The sequence below is a fragment of the Camellia sinensis genome, chromosome 15 (genome assembly GCF_055761805.1).
Source record: "Camellia sinensis isolate YWXY chromosome 15, ASM5576180v1, whole genome shotgun sequence".
NCBI lineage: Eukaryota > Viridiplantae > Streptophyta > Magnoliopsida > Ericales > Theaceae > Camellia > Camellia sinensis.
In genome coordinates this window covers 138,380,023-138,399,524 of record NC_138975.1, presented here as the reverse complement: position 1 = coordinate 138,399,524, position 19,502 = coordinate 138,380,023, and the positions used below count along the sequence as shown (strand labels likewise).

General features: G+C 34.9%; 2 protein-coding genes across 6 annotated transcripts; one reads left to right on the top strand and one right to left on the bottom strand.

Annotated features, from left to right (window-relative positions):
• Positions 1-256: 256 nt before the first annotated feature.
• On the bottom strand, positions 257-5,899 carry LOC114284481 (protein DETOXIFICATION 16). 5 transcript variants are annotated; one of them, XM_082907740.1, is made up of 8 exons: positions 5,411-5,899; positions 2,234-2,778; positions 2,034-2,120; positions 1,874-1,930; positions 1,029-1,267; positions 675-793; positions 516-602; positions 257-432 (listed from the first exon to the last, which is right to left on the bottom strand). In XM_082907740.1, exons 1-8 carry the CDS (start codon positions 5,711-5,713, stop codon positions 373-375), a joined length of 1,497 nt encoding a protein of 498 aa, XP_082763866.1. In that variant the 5' UTR covers positions 5,714-5,899; the 3' UTR covers positions 257-372. The 5 variants fall into 5 exon arrangements, with proteins under 5 accessions (XP_082763866.1, XP_082763867.1, XP_082763869.1 ...); XM_082907741.1 differs by having other exon boundaries at positions 5,543-5,857; XM_082907743.1 differs by lacking the exon at positions 5,411-5,899 and adding an exon at positions 3,704-5,397.
• Positions 5,900-9,302: 3,403 nt separating this feature from the next.
• Positions 9,303-19,017, top strand: LOC114315981 (uncharacterized). The gene is made up of 7 exons (XM_082908617.1): positions 9,303-9,415; positions 9,688-9,724; positions 10,091-10,150; positions 10,308-10,379; positions 17,796-17,927; positions 18,083-18,199; positions 18,312-19,017. The coding sequence occupies exons 1-7, from the start codon at positions 9,303-9,305 to the stop codon at positions 18,522-18,524; spliced, it is 744 nt and encodes a 247-aa protein (XP_082764743.1). The 3' UTR covers positions 18,525-19,017.
• Positions 19,018-19,502: the final 485 nt, after the last annotated feature.

Here is a 19,502-nt window from a genome sequence, read left to right as displayed (position 1 = left end):
GCCGAGGCAACTTTGGTAATGACGGACACGTGGCCTTTTGGCACCGAGTCAGGGTTTCCTAAATTTCCCAAATTAAAATATTTAGGTGGCGACTCTGTATCTGGCAAAGCAGTCCATGTTTGGCACTTCTTTCAAAAATCTGTTTTCTCAAAACGATTTGCCGGATTTGGACTCTTTGGTTCAGACTTAGAACCGTGACTGACGAAGAGTCGAGTCCGAGCTGTAGCGAGGTCCCCCGCGGGCTTGTTACACTATGTTTAGGTTGATCTGATTCACTAACAAGTCCAAAATTGGCTACCATTGATAATACACATTTATTCGCTCCTTAATCAGCTCGGAAGCTTCTTTGTTACACTGCTTTCAGTTTCTGTTTCATGACACTCTATCCACCGGGATTGTAGAGTCATATACGCGTTCCGTTGCCTTCTTTGCCTAAACAAGAAAGAACAAAGATTGCACACTTTAGATAAACTAACAGAGATGTTGAGAGAGAGAGAGAGAGAGAGAGAGTGTACTTGTTGCTCCCAATTAGTTCGTAGTGTAATGGTAGAAAGTGATAGAACTTGCGCAATGAGTCCACATATCATCCCAAACCAGAGGCCCTGCATGAAATCAACATGAGAAGGAAACACTTTCGCAGCTGAAAACACAGAGAGAGAGAGACACACACACACCTTTCCGCCAATGTGTAGAACAAAAGCAAATACTATAGCAGAAGGAATGCCCACAATGTAATATGATCCCAAATTCACAAATGCACCAACCTTTTGCCTTCCACATCCTCTTACTGTGCCTAAATGTTAGCAAAAACAGAGCAAAAATAGCTTTGAAAACAAAATTATGTCTAAAGGTCCGTAAAGCATGCATTCCATATCACCCTAGTTGCGTATGTTTCAATTTCGTCAATTTTATTTCTGAAATTTTCAGTTTGAGTTGAATAAGTCCAATTTCAAATGGATCGCTTAAATTATTCCTGAAAGTACACGGCAACAGCTTAAGAAGAGATCGATAAAAATGCAGAGAAGAACCTGAAAGAACACCCTGAAGTGCATCCAAGAAATTGGAAGCTGCTAGGATGGGCATCATGGCTGCTACATATCTGACCACTTCTACTACATCGCTGTAAGCATAGCCCCAGATGTTTCGGATCGATATCATGACTGCTCCAACTATAACAGCCTCTGTAACTGCCATTACTAACACGACACACACTGCCAAACGAGCAGCGTATGGGCGCCCTGCCCCCAATTCATTTGAGACCCGCGTGCTGAATAGACATAGCACAACATATGTGAGATAAAATCAGGAAAATAGCGGGAATTACCAGTGAGCTTCTATTTGTACACTACCATTATTCTTAGTTCCTATCATTTTATTTTTTTATTTTTGAAATTATGATTGTATCCCTAGTAAATTACCATTGAGGACAAAAGTTGCACAACTTCCCTCCCAAACCCACCGCACTGCATGGCACCCTTACCACTGCCAAACCTTAGCAGTCACCACCAAATCACCGCAACCCGCCCTTCCCTCTCTCCCCATCCCAGCACCAAAGTGAAGGTGGTGATGGCTGATGAGTTTTGGGGTTAGGGCATGAATGTTGAAGATCTGGGTATTATGGAGACTAAGGGATGTGAATTGGAAAAAAAAAAATCAAAAAATCAAAATTGTGTAACTGAGTAATGGTGTCAATTGAAGAAAAAAAGAGAGTAGGGTGTGGAATAGAATCTCCCGAATTACCACTGTCATATTTCAATTGCAACAACAAATTTACACTTCCTGGTACAAAACTATAGTACCCTTGAAATTTAACCAAGTTTTGTTCATATAAATGAAATTGAAATATGCGTAGTCTTAGAATAGTTCAACAGACCTCACTGCGTTACCGAGCCCATAGGTGATCATCCAAACTGTTGTAGTTGTATTAAGGCTGTATATACACAAATTTTGTTTTAGTAGTAGATGATAAAGTGGAAGTTAATTCAAGAAATCGACTATAATGAAATTCCAAGAAGAAAATCTGCCTGTTTTACCAGATAGAAAGCACCGAGATTTGTAGCTCAGGATGAGGAAGAAGACCAGATGCTAGAACAATCATTTCAAACGACCACATTTCCAAGCTTAAAGAAAACCATAACGCATAATGAATAATCACATTAAAAATCCATACACATTGAAAAGTAAAGATCATAAACATTGAGAATATAGAAAGTTTAGTCAATCATAAACTTACCAAACCATGACAGCCGAAGGAATTGCAAGTCTGAGAAAATTGAGAATATCGTGCAAGGCCTCTTTTGACAAGCCAGTCCAAGTTTTTGCACAAGAAGAAGAGAACTTGACATAAAGAGCTAACAACACTACATTTGTCCAGTAAGAGATGGAATTGGCCAAGGCCGCTCCACGAAGACCTAGATCAGTCTTAAAAACCAATGCCCAACATACAAGTAGATGGATTAAAGTAGTAATCCCCGAGCTTATCATCATTGGGAAGACAATGTTTTGAGTTTGCAAAAACTTGACAAGACATTGAAGAAGCGCATACGCAAATATGCTTGGGATCATGAATCGTGCATAGATTTGAGCTTCTTCAGATATGTCATGATCTTGACCAAAGGCGACAAGAATGGCGCGTGTGTTTGCCCAAATGATTGCAAGAGGTATGCTTACTAGTGAAAGAATAAGCATAGCTCTTTGCATATGGATTCCAAGCATATGGTATTGCTCTGCTCCATAGGATTGGCCACATAGTGTATCCAATGCACTTGCCATTCCTAGCTACTCAAGAACAAAATGGTGAGATAGAGTAAAATTTCATAGTATGTTTAATGAAGTAGCTTTGTTTGGCTAATGAAATTTTAGATTATAATTGAGAATTGTTTCCAAAAACACGAAGTATCAGATTGTGTTTGTTATATGCGCTCTGTTTGGTAGTTGAGAAGACACAATTTAAAAAATAATAATAATAATTGATATTGTAATTTGTAATTTGTAAATGTAAAACACAAAATTTCCTCTCTTTTCTCCATCATTTATTGTAATGTATAAAATATAATTATGGTTATTGAAATATGTGTTTTCTACCATTTTCTGCTTTCATATTTAATTTTATTTCGAAAGAACACTACTCTCCAAGTGAATGGAGATTAATTTATAGAATAAATCATTAAAGATTCATTTATGTTTATAGTTGTTTTTGTTTGTATATATAAAAATTTTAAAAATTTTAAAAATTATAAACAAAAACTCATTTAGTTTCTATTTTTGTTTCAAAAAATTATAAACAGTTTATAAAAAAATTATTAGATTCTAACAAAAAAAAAAAAAGAAGTTAGTTTGGACTTGTTTGAAAAATAAATTTCATTCACTTCTCCCCTCTCCCATCCCTTCCTGCCACTAGCCACCCCTTTTAGCCACCATATTATTGACCTCCTCCGTCAACCATCTCCTATTGACTACTATCAACTCCGTTGATCAACAATCAACTCCTTCTCCACCTTTAACCACCACTTCCTGCCAGCAACTTCTTTCAACCACTCCCTCTCACTTATTTTTTAACCAAAATTTTAAAACATATGATGTGCCAAATATATGAACATTGCATTGCTATTAAAATGGTGGTGGAGATTTGCAGTGGATAAAGAGAGTCTGTGGAGAAATGTTATTTGTGATATTCATAAAATTGATGTGAGATGTTGGTTACCAGTCCAATCTCGCAACGCTTCCAGAGACTGGTTAGACATCTCATTGGTATGTGTTAGATGGCCTGAAGCTTTGCTTTTTTCTTGGATAATATCAAATTCAGCCTTGGCAGAGGAAATAGGTTGCAGTTTTGGAGTGATGAGTTGCAGCCTTTGTGGTCCCTGCGAGTGATAGATATGATTTGTGGAGTTTAGAAGGCCATTGATGGCTTGGGAGGAAGAACAGGTCGCTGCGCTAAACAACCTCTTAATGGGTGCAACGGGGATTAATAAGAGGGAGGATAATACAATTGGATGGAAGGCATCAATTTTTGCAACTGTGGTTTTTATTCAGTGGCATCAATTTATAATTGTATTGAAGCCAAGATGGGTCCTAATCTGGAAGTACCAAAATTGATTTGGGGGAATGGAGCACCACCATCAGTGAAGTTCTTCGGATGGTTGGCATGGAGAGGTCGAGTTAAGACCTCGGATAGGGTTACTATATTGGGGCGTCTTGACAACCGTAATGATGGACAATGCAGATTTTGTGGTGTTGACAATGAAACTTTGGAACGTGTCTTAATCTGGTGGTAGAAAGTTTGAAGGATCTGGTCTGCAGTTTTGCGCTGGTGGGGGCTATCGTCGCTGGTTCAGTGCCTATTTTGCTTGAATGGTGGATGAGTTGGAAATGTAGGAAAAAAAGAAAAATAGTATGGGAGATTATTCCTTTTGCTGTTTTGTGGTCAATTTGGAGGTTGAGAAATCAATGCATCTTTGAGAGTACCCAACCGAATTGGGAGGAACTGTTGGATTTAATCAAATTTCGCATTTTGTTTTGTGCTTCATTGAAATGGGAATGTAGAGGTTTTTCTTTAAATCATCTATTGTGCTGCCATTGTGTTTGTAGGAGGGTTTCATGTTAAAGTTCACAAGGGTATCACAGCAGTGATGGGATTTGAGTATAGTTTGCTATAGCTCACTGTCTGCTGGTTCTGCTCCGGGGTTGGTTGATTGGTTGATGGTTGTTCTGGAGGATTGACTTGTTGGTGCCCTGTTTTGGTGCCTTGTTGGTGCTCTGTTTTGTCCTTGTGTCTGTTTCTTGTTGTTTTGTCCTTGTCTGTTTATTTAGGTGGCTCTTGGGTTTATATTCTGGTGTATTTTGTGGGGCTTGGTTGGACTCCTATATGTGGGCTGCTATATCAGCTTATTTGGGTGGCTTGTGGGTGGTTTTCTTGTGTATTTTGTTTGGTTATGGATGTGTCTTTGTTGTTGGTCTCTCACCTACTTTTGATTGCATGCTAGCATACCATTAGGTGCGTGTCTTGGTGCCAAGCTAGTTGTGATTGAAATGTTCTACTATTTATTGATATAATATGTTCGTATGTTTATCAATAAAATTGTTTCTCTTTCTGATCAAAAAATATATATTACAAAAGATAAATATAAATATGTTTAATATTTCTATAAACAAAAACAGTAAATTATAAATGTTACCAAACAATACTTGAGCATTTTATCAAAATTTAAATTTTAATTCATATATGAAACATTCATGCAAAATGATATGTCTCATTTATATACATTTGTTGAAAGTTAGAAAAGTCATCACTATATGGAAAAAGAAAATAATTACAATATATATACATCATTGCCATGTCATTCTCAATAATTAATTCTGTTTGATTACTATTTTTTTTCTGCTGAAAATGAAGAGAAACACAACTCACCAACAAGCTAAAACCAGTAACAGTAGCAAAAGAAGTGGCCATGGAAGCACCAGAGAGAGGCAACTCTCCAAGATGACCCACATACATCAATGATATCAACTGTAAACTGAACTGCAACACACTCGTACATACCAGTGGCCCTGCTAGCCATAGCTGCTTCTTCACTTCTTTCACAATCTCCTCCTTTCTGTTTCCCTCTCTCTCAACTGCCCTGCAACCTCCATCTTCATCATCATCATCATGGATATCATGTTCATTCAGTGGTGTTGTCAGAGAAGCGGGATTTTCCTCCTCTCTCTCCATCTTTCTTCTCTCCCTTCTTACACCAATAGATATATATAGACTGAGAGATTGCACAAAGGAGGTTTTGAAGGGGTTCAAAAGATTGTGAATGACTAAAGTGCCCAAGCTTTGTTACAATCAAAATGTTGGGATTATTATACATTTTGTCCAAAGACATACTTCCTTTCGATTCCACGGCCAGTTTTTAAAGTCTCATCCCTTGACTTGTGCTTGTCTTCTTTCCCATGCACACTTGGGTTGCAAACAAAATGAGTGAAGTCGAATCGGGTCGAGTTTTTTAGTGGTTAGGCTTATTTATTAAAAATTAGTCTGGCTTAAATAATCGAACTCAAGCAAGTTTCTCAAATATTTAACCAGCTGAGCTTGAACTCGAGTTTTTTTTTTTTTTTAAAAAAAAAAACCTAAAATTAACTTTCTTATTAAGATAAAAAATAAAAGATTATGAACAAAATATATAAAAATACTTATATTAATAATAAATTTCATCAACCAAGCATGTAAATTTATACAAATACCAAACACAAGCAATAAATTAATTAATAAAAATTTATTTGATATATTATTAAAAATAAATATTAATTTGTTTTCTTCATGTTCACGAGCCTTGACTTCCCTTTTAGTAAGTTTAAAGATATCAAAATTAATGCAAATAGTATGAAAACACAAAGATACATTTCAATGTAAAAAATGTGATAATATCATTTTTTATTTGTACGAATAATGATTTTCTAATGAAAATGGGACCAAGTGTTATATGAATTAAAACATTTAGGAATCATAGTATAATTATGTCAAACGGGTAATGCTATAGTACGCCCCTCAAGAGGTGTATTATATACACTTTTATTATGTATATTTGTGGTAAATGTAATGTATTTTTTTTGATAGAATTATGATAATTTGTAATTCATAAATAAAATTACGTATTTTGTGATAATGTTACGCATTTTTATAGTAATGTTACACAATTTTTTTTTTTAAAAAATGTTTGAATAAAAAAATAAAAAATGTGTAAATTTATTTATAAATTAAAAATTATCATAATTATACACAAAAAAAAATTACATAATATTTATTATGAAAATAAATAACATAAACTACAAAAATAAATACATAACGAGTGTTTAAGAATATCTTTACTAGCATACTTATATTTTATCTTAAAATATTATTAAAAAAATCATTCCCTATTTTAGGAATCACTTTTTCATTTACTTCCTCCCCCACAAACTCTCTATTCTTTCTCTATTCTATTAAAATAATCTCTTACTTCCCCTAACAAATAGGCCCAAGACAGAGTGCAGAACACGCCCAAAATAGAATGCAAAATAGCACCAGCAACGTAGCAGATCAAAACAGACAAAAACAAAGAAGGGTGGCCGACTGGCCAGACCAATCAAACTAATTTTGGACATTTTCTTTTTCCAACTACAAGCACGCACGTGACATTCGGGAGAACATCTCCTTCGCACCTTCAACGAAATAAAATAAGAATTTATTAAATATGAGAGAGAGAGCTATAGTAATATTTAGAGAATCACTGTAACAATGCTTATATTTGGAGATACGAAATCTACTATGAAAGAATTTTTAAAAAATCAACCCTTTATTATTATAAAGGAACGGCTGAGGACGCTGGGGAGGTTGTATCATAAACAAGTTTATTAGTTGAAAAAGAGGGCTTACATCCAAAAAAAAAAAAAAAAAAAGCACGAGGACAATTGGGTGGGGACTTCGGCAAAATGAAATAAAAATAATAATAAACAATCACAGATAAGGTGTTCATTTGCTTATGGTGCAAGCCTCCAATAATAACCAAAAAAGTTGTTGTAATGCTTAAAGTTATGGTGAATTTTATTATACACATTCATATATTAGATGTATTTTTAATTACGTTATTATTTTTTAGTTATGATTAATTTTTTTAGTTATGATATTATTTTAAAATATTTGATTATGACTTTTATGTGTTTGATTATAATTTTTTTAATTTTTTTAAATTATGACTCAAAAAGTATAAAATTATATCATTTTTTTTTTCTGTAAGTATAAAGTGTATATAGTACACACCCATACCTTTTGAAGATGTGTACCACAATCTTTCCTGTAAGTCAAAATGCTTTTCAATAAGTTGTAGTACTTAGGTCTCATTTGATAATTCAATATTTTAGTCTAAAATTTAAAAAATCACTAAAAAAAAATTAAAAAATCAACAATATATACTAAAAAAGTCAAATAGTTGTTTTTCTCTCTATTTTTACATATCTTTTCATAAAAAATTAAAAAAAACATTTCAATATATTAATTTTCTTATTTCATATTTTGATTAAAAAAATAAAAAATTACTAAAATAACATATTTTTCAGCCTTACACTACAAGAATCTGCACTTTTCGCGACCACTTTTCGCGACCAATGTAAAAGTTGGTAGCTAAAAGTTATCTTTTGGCGACCAAATATTAATTAGTCGCAAATGATCATTATTTTTGGCGACCAAATATTATTGGTCGCAGAAGGTTATATTTTGGCGACCAAAAAATGACTTGGTTGCAGAAAGTGATATGTTTTTGCCGACCAACTACAAATTTGGTCGCGGAAGGTCACATATTTTTTGGCGACCAAAAATTTGGTCGCGAAAAACTTATTTTTAGCAACCAAAAAAAATTAGTCGCCAAATTAATACTTTTAGCGACTAACATTTTAGTCGCCATTGATTGAGATTTGGCGACTAAAATATTTTGGTCGGCGAAGGTACCTTTTCTGCAACTAATATGGTCTTTTGGTCGCCAAAAGTTTGGGAGAGAAATTTGATTTTTAATGGGGCGGGAATTGAAATTTTTTTGCGACAAATAAATTTGGTCGCCAATTTTAAAACGACGTCGTTTTGTACCATGAAAGCAGAGAAAAAAAAAAAAAAAAACCTAATCACCATCGTCTCTATCTTGCTATGTCTCAGTCCGCCTCTCCCTCTCTGTGTTCTTTCTCTCAATCGGTGCCTACTCTCTCTAGCTCACCGAAGTCCCTCGCCACCGTTGCTCACATCCGTCGCACATCGCCACCGCTGCAAATCGCCATCACCCTCTGTCTTTCTCTCACACAGAGGGAGCAATTGCTGGGTATTCGCTGCTGTGGTTGTTCACTACAACAAAAAGTGTCTTTGGAGACGAAAACTAATGACGAAAATAAATTTTGTCACGAAAGACGTACCTTTTAATGAAGAAAATAATTTTTCGTCTCCAAATGTACCAATTTTAGAGACAAAAATAAAATTTCGTCGCCAATCTGCATATATAATAAAAAAATTAGGTGACGAAATTATTTTTCGTCATTATTTATATTTTTTTTGTCACTAAATATTTTTCCGCTAATTTTTCGGATGGTGCCAAAATTTTCAGACTTTTGGTGAGGAAAAAATTGATCACCAATAATAAAATTATTAATGACGAATATATTTTCGTCACTAATAATTTTTTATAATTTAATATTATTTAATGAAAAAATTATTTTCGTGACTAATAATTTTATTTTTAATGAAAAAATAATTTTATCACTAAATAAATAATTTAATTGCTAAAAATTTTTAGGGGAAAATGAATATATTGGCGCCTTTAGATATATCTGTTCCTCTCACACACAGATTCCAAACCTCACCCTACATGACCTCACCTCCCCCTTTCTCTTTTCTCACGCCTCACGCCTCTGTGTCTCTTCTCTCTCACGCCTCACGCTGCCCTCCTCTCTGTTACTAGAGCATCACCGCAAGGGTTAGATGAGCACAACGCAAGGGTTGGGTGAGCACACCGTAAGGGTTAGCACCACCGTCGCTTTGTCTCGGGTAGGTATGTCCTCTATTTCGCCCTCTCTCTCTTTCTCTCTCTGTGCGTGTGTGTGTGTCTCTCTGTCTTCCTCTCTTTGTCTCCTTCGATTTGGGGCTAATTATTTTCTTCATTTTGCTCACTATTTGACATTAAACAGGGGAATTTGGGGCTTTATTGGCATCAAACTGGAAAGGGTATGACCCTCTCCTAATTTCTTTTTCTCATGTTTTTTCTATTACTTAAGGAGATCGAAAAGGCATTGGTAGCATTATGTAATGGGTTTTTATTGGACTAGGATATGATTTTGAATATTGGTATATTAATTTGGGATTTGATTCCACAGTTTCTTTCTCTTTTGTTCTTTTGGTGCTACATCAAGTTTTTTTTTGACCTTTGATAATGATCCTTTTGATATGTTTCCTCATTCTCACATATATTGGGTTATCCACTGGTTCATTGGTCAAAATTTTGGTCAAATACTGTGGCAATTTGTTGAATTGATTAAGTTAATTTTTCTTTTTAGTTAATGAAATCTTAGTTTCAAATTCACACCAATTCAGGGTATTCGAATTCAAGGCTTGAGGGTTTTGATTAAGAATTGGATTGAAGGCTCGAACCAGGTTCTAAAATTAGAGCTAAAGCTCATTTACTGTGTCAACTTTTCCCCTTCCTCTTGTACCTTACCAAGAAGGGAAAAAAATCTAGAAAGAAGAGAGAATTGTTTTGTACTATGCCTTGTTACTCATGCCTTGTGTTTGTCTTTGTTTATATGTTTAGAAGAGAGAATTATTTCAAGATTTGGATCCACTGTTGTCGAACACTTTTGGTACTATCACTGCCCTCTTGCAGGTATGCTTTATATTGTTTATAATAATATTTTGTAATCAGTTTTTGGCCACACAATTGATGTTTGCTGCAGTGTTCTACATTAGTCACTGGCTAATCTGCCTCTCAAAGAACCTACCTTAATTTTCTTTTCCATTCATAATTTATTTTACTAGAAAATGCTGTTAGTCTTAGCTTTTCTTTTGTCTATCAGACATAGATTATGTTCCTTTATACAGCACAGCAAACAAGGGGTATATGTTCCAGTCTGTCTTGTGGCAGCAAATCGATGGTTCGTGCTATCGCATCATTGATTATACTGGTGACCTGTGCATTTATTGTTTATATATCTACTGCTGTGCACACGTTTTTGCATTGATCGTGCAAATTCTAAGTTCTACTTGTGTGTTACTTGATTATAAAATATGACTAAGAGATTGAAGTAGTATGTGAACTTGGTGGTGTTGATTTGGTGAAAATTGACGGCCTTATTCCTATAAAAAAATTATTTTTTGGGGCTAATTATGATGATTTGGTAAGTATTTACTGTTGCAAATTATGCTTATTTGGATATGTTTAATTTACAATTGGATGAATTTGCTTATTGAGCTAACATAATTAAGTTGAAACATTTCTAACTTGGATGCACTATATGCACATTGTTATGTATTTTTTTTAGTTGTGGAAATTATTAAATCATATTTTGTTTATAATCAATCATTGAATTTTTAAAGGAAAACAAAATCCTACAGAACAGGATGTTGTTTTGTTAGAGAATGCACTGAAGTAATGGAAAAGAAACATTGACTTGACTTCAAACTGCTTTTTTCATAGATGACAACACACCACACAATGATAGGAGAATCCATGCCGATGCCCCCACAATATCTTGGTCCTCTTGGTTTCTCTTTGTAGCAAATAGGCAAGTTGACACTCTATTTTGTTGAAAAAAATTTGCTCGGAAAAAGTTACTTTTAACTATGAAGATAATTTATTTTAGCAATCCCCTCAAACCTAATTAAAGAAACATACTAATTTTTTTCTTCAAGGTGCAAGGAAATTTACTTGTATATATGAATGAAGTAGTGTTGTTAATTATGGCTTCATTTTTTGTAGGCTTCTTCAGAGATTATGGAGTAGATGGTTCTTGGACGGTTGAAAACTTATGGAGTTGGGTTGGTTTTGTTGCGTGTTAGGGTGATATTTCTTTGATAACCAGCATCTCTAATTTGTGCTTTTTGACTTTGCTTGGATTGCTTTTCAATAGAATGCTATTTATATACATATTGACTGTCTTAATCTTGTTTTGCTGATGGGAGGAAAGAAAAAGTGAGCTTTGTTGATATCTTCCCTTGCTTCATATTGCATTTTAGACTCCATTGACAACTTGATTTTGTGTAAAATATTTTTTGCGCCTAAAGAAGCTGTTAAGCTTTCCCGTCTCTCAAGATGCTTTTGATTTTATCTTTGCAGCCTTATTCTAGTTTAATCGTGTTTATGATTAGTTGCATGTTACTTTATTAAAACTGAAGTTCTTTTATTTCTATATATATTTATGAATAGAATAGGATTTTTTATTTTTATTTTTATGATGCTATCTTTAGAAACACCTAACCCTTGTGGGGGCATATAATCTATTAGTACACTTCTCCATATCTAATTTTCTTGCAGCTCACATCTCACTTATCCCTTTTACAATCTTGTTGACATCAAATAAGAACATATCTATTTAGCTATACAGAGAAAAGATAGAAACACAGGATCACATAAACATGATGTGCACAACATCAAACTAGTTAGATCTTTTCTTCAAGAAATGTGTCTGTTTTTATAGAATGAATGTTTTTGGAGAGATTTGAAAGGGCAGGTACAATCTCACAGTTTTTTCATAGACACACATATCTCACCTCATCTGTCTTGTTGTCCCGAAATATTCATAGCAATTAGATCATGGCTTCAGGTCATCAAATGATCAAACAGTTGGGATTGTTTTGAGGTAGAACGACAAAGGGGTTCTTCGTCCATCAAAGGAGGGATATGATATGTGTGAAAAGGACTACAATTCAAGCAATGATGTATTTGTCTATCAATATGTAGGAAACAATAGAAAGAACCACAGGAAGAAGATACATCAACTTGTGGTTATGCACTAGGTCAAACTTGTTGGATCCTTCTTCAACAATGGTCTCCAATTTAGGAACATTGGATGAAGGTTTTTGGGGAGAGAAGAGAGGAGATGGAAACTCAGGAATGACTGTGTATTTAATAATGGGCAGCCTTCTTGTGTTGAGTTGGGTGAAGTAGTGAAGGTTAGGGTGGCTGTGTGATCTCATTAAAGTGAGAATGGCTAATTGGTATCCTTGTGTGTGATACAGATCAGCCACAGCTGCGAGCCATAGCCAAGGCCACAGCAGTCAAGGCAGTGAAAACTAGATAGCTGCAGCCAAGGCCACAGTGATAAGGCAGAGCAGTTAAGGCCACAGTCTAGCAACCAAGGCCACACCTTAGCAGCTAGCAGCCATAGCGAAGGTTGCAGCTCAGAACAGACAGAGCTGCTAATGCTACAGTAGCTGCAGCCTCAGCTGCAGCCCTCTCTCATCAGCTGAAGTCTCTCTCTCATTTCAAGAACGTGTGAATTGCAAAGCAATTGGCAAATTAGCTGTTAGTTTGTTAAAGGTTAACTATATGGTTTAGTTAGATAGTTATAGTCAAGTTAGGTAGTTATGGTTATGGTTCATTGTTTTTCCCTCAACAATTTTAGCTTCTTTTTTCTATTGATAAATTCGCAGCTGGGGTTCTTCTCTCTCTTTGCCCTATAAATTGCAATTTATGTGCCCTAATTGATTTTTCCTTGCCAAATGCATTTTTGTTCTTTCCAGATTTCTATTTTAGTGTTAATTCCTCTATTAGTTTCATCCACTAGATCTGTCAATTCAGTTCTGGATTGAAAATCTGGAAAATATTTCAGAAATGAAATGACATTTTAAAAACTGCATTTTTTCACTTAAATTAATGAAACTAATAGAAGCCACTTTAGTTATGATTTTGTTAGCTTTCTGCAACAAATTAAGCAATCAATGATCATATTGAGAATTCTTAGCAATAAGAATTAGTCCCTTGAGGTAATGGACATTGCTTGTACCTGTCATCGTATTCTTGTTCCAAAAACCTTTACTGGTTTTTCTTTTGTGTCTCAAAAGGAAGAAGGAAAGAGAAAACTTTCACTACTCTTATCTATTTTTTGATGTTGAGCTTCTTGAGTTCTGAATCCTTGTATTTGTTTTGTTGCTACTAGTTTCATTGATGTCTTTTAATCTTGTACCTCTGTTGTGGTGTTGATGGAAGCAACAGACCTGGAGATGGTGAATTTTGTTAGAATTTTTGTGTTCTTGACTGACCTTTTTGCCCTTGTATTGCCAGCTAGTTTTTGTAGACTTAGTTTCAGCACTTCTAATAAAACATAAATTCTTCTTGATATGGATTGACTGAATTAAGGCCCTAAAATTTCATTTCATCGTGTAATATTTTTTAGCCGATCTTTCAAAGGTATCCACGGCCTGAGAAGGAGTACCAGTCCTCTCTTATATAGAATGACAGGTCACTAGATTTGGTAAGCATCTCATTTGACATATCCATTTCCTTATTAATTTTCAGTTGCTGCAATGATCTTCCTAAAATACCAATTCTGTTCTACTATTTTAGAGTAGTTTCCAAATAGATATATATTTTACTCTATTTGTAATTTGGTAAATGACTTTCATTCCAGATTTGTAAAGATAAAGATGAAGCTGAGCAATGGTTTATTTGTTTAAAAGCATTAATTTCGCGTGGTCATCAACGGAAGTGGAGAACAGAATCAAGGAGTGATGGTATTCCATCTGAAGCTAATAGTCCCCGAACATACACTCGAAGAAGTTCTCCTTTGAACTCCTCATTTGGTAGCGGTGATAGCTTGTAGAAGGTATAATTTCTAGTTTTGCACACATGCAGAAAGTTCACCTTGAGACACACGTAGGCACCTTTATGTAAAAACAAATGCACATGGACATAGTTCTCCTTAAGAATGCTTAAACTGGTCTGCATTTTCCTATAAGTTTTACTTACTATTTTCCTTTTTGGTTTCATTGGTTAAAGCCATATGTTATTAAAGCGTGTGATTTCATTCAATTCAATTGAAAGATTGCTGGCTGTTGCTTTACACTTGGTCCTCATGTTAAAATTAAAGAAAATCAGAGAAGAACTTGAATGTATTTGCAATCTGATGTAATTGCTCTGTTGGACTGAGCTGTGGCTGCAACTGCTGCAACTGTTCTGTTGTTCTGAGCTGTGGCCATGGCTGCAGCTCTACCTTGACTTGTAATGCTTTAGCCAATTGCCCATGCTGTGGATATGTCTGCAGCCATGTAGCCCTTGTGTCCTTCAATTGTCTTGCTGATCTGACCTCCTAAACCTGCTGGTAGTTACATAAATATGGTTGACATTCAGATTTGGAATACCTTATCCTACCCTTAGGACCCATTTTTATTTAGCATTCAAGTTTGTATTTTGTCAGAATTCAAGTAATAACAATTTTATCATAATTAGTAAAAATTACCAAGAAAAAGGGTTAATCACATGGGTGTTCTCTTCTTTTTTTAATTTTATAATATGATGAGGAATGTTGGACTGAATTTCTGGGCAGCCCCGTTTCTCTCAATCTGAGCCCTAATTTCAATGTCATCTTGTGAATTAATTTGAGCAGGGTTTTTAATAACAATGAACTCAGTGGCAAGATTCCTTCAACGCTAGGACTACTGCAGACTTTGGAGATATTGTGAGTATCTCTATCACATACCCAATTAAAATCATAATAAGATGCTAGCTGTGAATACCCATTAAATTTTTTGAATTGAGTATACAGTGTTGGCAATGGATTTTCCTGGATATGGACTCATTGGTGGCCCTATCCTAATTTCAATCTCATTGTTTTTCGTTCTTGTAGTGACATGACTGTTAACAAAACACGTACTTTTATGTACCATTGAGTGTAGTTAATCCTAATATGATCTATGTTTGTGCATTTATATCATTGATCTATAGACCTTATTCTAGTACCCAATAAAATAAGAAAGTCTAAATACATAGAGAATCAAACACATAATAAACACAAAAATATCTCACAAATTTACAAATGTCTCACAAAAGCAGAAAGTCTATGTTTAGTTTTCTACATTTCTAACATTGCTCTAATTAAATTACTGCGCTGGACTTTGGCAAAACAGTTGACATCACATGAAGAATGTGTTCCTATAATTCTTTTTCTCTTACATGAACATTCACTTAGAATATTTTTCTTCTAGTGACTTTTTTTCAGTTTGAAGTTTCCTATAATTCATGTTCCTATAATTCTTATAATCTTTTCCTATAATTCTTTTTCTCTTACATGAGCATTCATTTTTCAGTTTGAAGTTTCTTTTCCCATTGTGCTAGCAAGTTCAGTCATGTTTACTCTTAAGGGAAAGGATAATGGTCTAAGTAATACCGTGGATCCCCTATTTATTTTCATACAATGGGATGTTGGAGAGATTTATATATATTATGAAATTACAGTACTATGTTTAGTAAGAGTTGGGATGGAGGAAAGTTAATCCGACGAGGACTCATGCGAAATTAATTATGCCAAGGCACTGAGAAATTTAACCCATGGTTTTGAGGGAGTATTAATCTGTCCGCACAACTAATCCCCTTATTGGTGAATCAAATGTGAGACATTACAAAATTAGGAGACAAATCCTAAACATATGGGGTCTTATGTTTTTTAGTTTAATACCCTAATCCTGACACAATCATGTCGAAAAGGGTAGAATATATATATGTTTATCTTTCATCTTCAATGTTGATATGTACAAGATGTTTTGAAGCTTTAAGTTTTCAGCCCTTGAACTACTTATCAAGTTTTTATATTGTTCATCCTATATGTATCAAAATATGTAAAAAGTGCTTAGTATTCTAACTATTTTGGTATTACCTCCCCTTAAAGACAGACCATAAGTTGTCATTAGCATGATCCGTTGAAAAATAATAGTGGATCTTATTATTTTATAGATATGATAGGTCCTATATTTATACATATGGTTCGTACGTAGGAGGTAAAAAGAAAGGGGGGTAAATATTCATGTATCATTTTCTTAGTCATCAAACCAAGACATACTCTCTGAGGATGAACTGTCTAGTACAAAATCTGACTCCATTTTCATTTGGCAGACTTAACTCGAACAACATTACACTCTGGTAGGGGCCTCCCCATCAACCATAACTCAGTTGTACCAAATTTGCAGTCATGTGTGAAGAAATTGTTTCTCTAGTCGATGATAAACGTACCTAATTGCCTTAAAATAGCAAGAACATCAAGTACCCAAGACAAAATAGAAACTTGGTTGCAAGGCGGTAGGGGCCGCCCTATCGATCACTCTTGGTGAAGAAAGACTATTGACTAGTTATATACCAAAACACAGAAAAAAAATCTAGACTACACATAAATTTTTTTTCTGCCTCATTATCTAATTGCATTGAAATCTATTAATTGGGCAGTTTTTGCAGTCTTGGCTTCTTTTACCTTTGGGTAATTTTGCATACTAGGTATTTTACAGTGTTCCACATGCATGCTTAAGCTTCTCACACGTGGTTATGTAATGCATTCTATTTTTAAAATGTTGACTTACATATGATCGAAAGTCAGGATATCTCTTCTTTTCCCTTTTGTAGGTGCTCTTTCATACCACTTCTTATGAACATTCTGCCTCTGTGAGAACATTCACGGACACGTTGTAACTAAATCTATCACGGGGGGATGGATAAGTAGAAAGTGCTTGAAAATATCGATTTTATACAAGTTCTTTCCTGAGAAGTTGAAAATTTCTATATTTACCTTTGATGTTTTGGACATGTTAGATGAAAACTATCAGTTTCATCAATAAGGATGCAAAGTGTTTAGTCACATAACATAACAGTTGTTAGCAATGATATTGGCTAAGAGGAAACTGGTTATGGTTCCCAACACTGACAAGTCTGACAATACTTGTTACACCGATTTCTCTGGGGCTCTTTACATATTGAGCATTATTTATCTCTCGAGATTTTTCATCCAGCTGGGGGTTGGATAATGTGAGATTTCTTTGGGTAGATCTACAGTGTTCAAATATAGAGGTTATGTTATAGACTAAGCAAAAAAATATAGAGGTTGTAGAAGTTTTATAGTTCCTCCAATACTTCTTATGCTGTGAGCCTTGAACTTATTCCTGCTGCTGATACTTGCTGCACAACCCACCTACCCCTGCAGGATGCCAGTGTGCGAGGCAGGGGCATGTGGGAAGTCATTGGTTGATTTGTCCTCTCATTTTTTGTAGGCTCACTTGAAAGGGATTAATTACACCTTAATTATTTATGTTTCTTGTTCTGCAGACAAGGCAAGCCTTTACACCAGAGCAAATAAATGAAGCATGTTATGTTGACATTAATTCCAACAAGGCTGTCTTTGACAGTTTGAGGAATAACCCAAAAGTGAACTATGATGGGAGGTGCTTCGCTTACAAGGTAAATCCTAATCTTTTCACCTGGAACCCTGGCAGACAATTGAACTTCTCTGTCTTCCCCAAGAGTTCATAGATTGTTACAGGTGCCTGCCCAAAAAGCTTCGAAAAAAAGTTGTCTTTGTGCTGAGAATTTACTTGGTCTTTATTTGATTACAGTCCAAACATGCTCTGGAGGACAAGAATCAACTACTCATCCTAATACGTAAATTTCCAGAGGGCATTGCTGTTATTGATCTCAAGGATGCATACCCAACTGTCATGGAGGATCTACAGGTTTGTGTTACCGCCTAAAATAATAGCCAAATACTTGCATGGACTTTGCATTATAACCTTTAATTTTCGTTTTTCTTGGAGTTTTAGAGCAAAATTTGTATTTTCTTCATAGGCTTTGAAAGCTGCTGGTCAAATCTGGCTGTTGTCGAACTTCGACTCGCAAGAGGACATAGCCTATCCAAATGACCCTCGAGTGCCAATCAAGGTTGATGACGACCTGAAACTGCTATTCCAGGGAATTGAACTACCACGTGATATGATTGACATTGAGAAGAATCTTCAAAAGAACGGGATGAAGCCCGCCACAAACACTGCAAAAATCTAGACTACACATTAATTTGTCATTAGCATGATCCATTGAAAAATAATGGTGGATCTTATTATTTTATAGATATGATAGGTCCTATATTTATACATATGGTTCGTACGTAGGAGGTAAAAAGAAAGGGGGGTAAATATTCATGTATCATTTTCTTAGTCATCAAGCCAAGACATACTCTCTGAGGATGAACTGTCTAGTACAAAATTTGACTCCATTTTCATTTGGCAGACTTAGCTCGAACAGCATTACACTCTGGTAGGGGCCTCCCCATCAACCATAACTCAGTTGTATCCAATTTGCAGTCATGTGTGAAGAAATTGTTTCTCTAGTCGATGATAAACGTATAATTTTTATGCTAAATGAAATATGTAGTTTCGAATTATTTGCGGATGTAAACTTATAATAGTTGCTGACTTTAATTAAACAGGTTCAGAAATGGTTGATATATGTATTTTGTTGAATGTTGATGATTCAATTTATTTGTTGGTTTGAATGATCTCTTCTTTTTACAAATTATATTGAATAAATTGGATGAATTATTATAAATTACAGGTTTATTTTGTTGGGTATTGGCGACCAAAATTTGGTTTGGTTTTTATAGTTTTGGCGACCAATTGATTAGTCGCGAAATGTCACAATTGGCGACCAAAAAAATTTTGATCGCAGAATGTCACAATTGGCGACCATAATTTTTGGTCGCAAAATGTCCCAATTGACGACCAAAACAAATTTTGGTCGCAGAATGTCACAATTGGCGACTAATTGATTAGTCGCGAAATGTCACAATTGGCGACCAAAAAAATATTGGTTGCAGAATGTCACAATTGACGACCAAATTTTTTGGTCGTGAAATGTCACAATTGGCGACCAAACAAATTTTGGTTGCAGAATGTCACAATTGGCGACCAAATTTTTTGGTCGCGGAATGTCACAATTGGCGACCAAATTTTTTGGTCGTTGAATGTGATAATTGGCGACCAA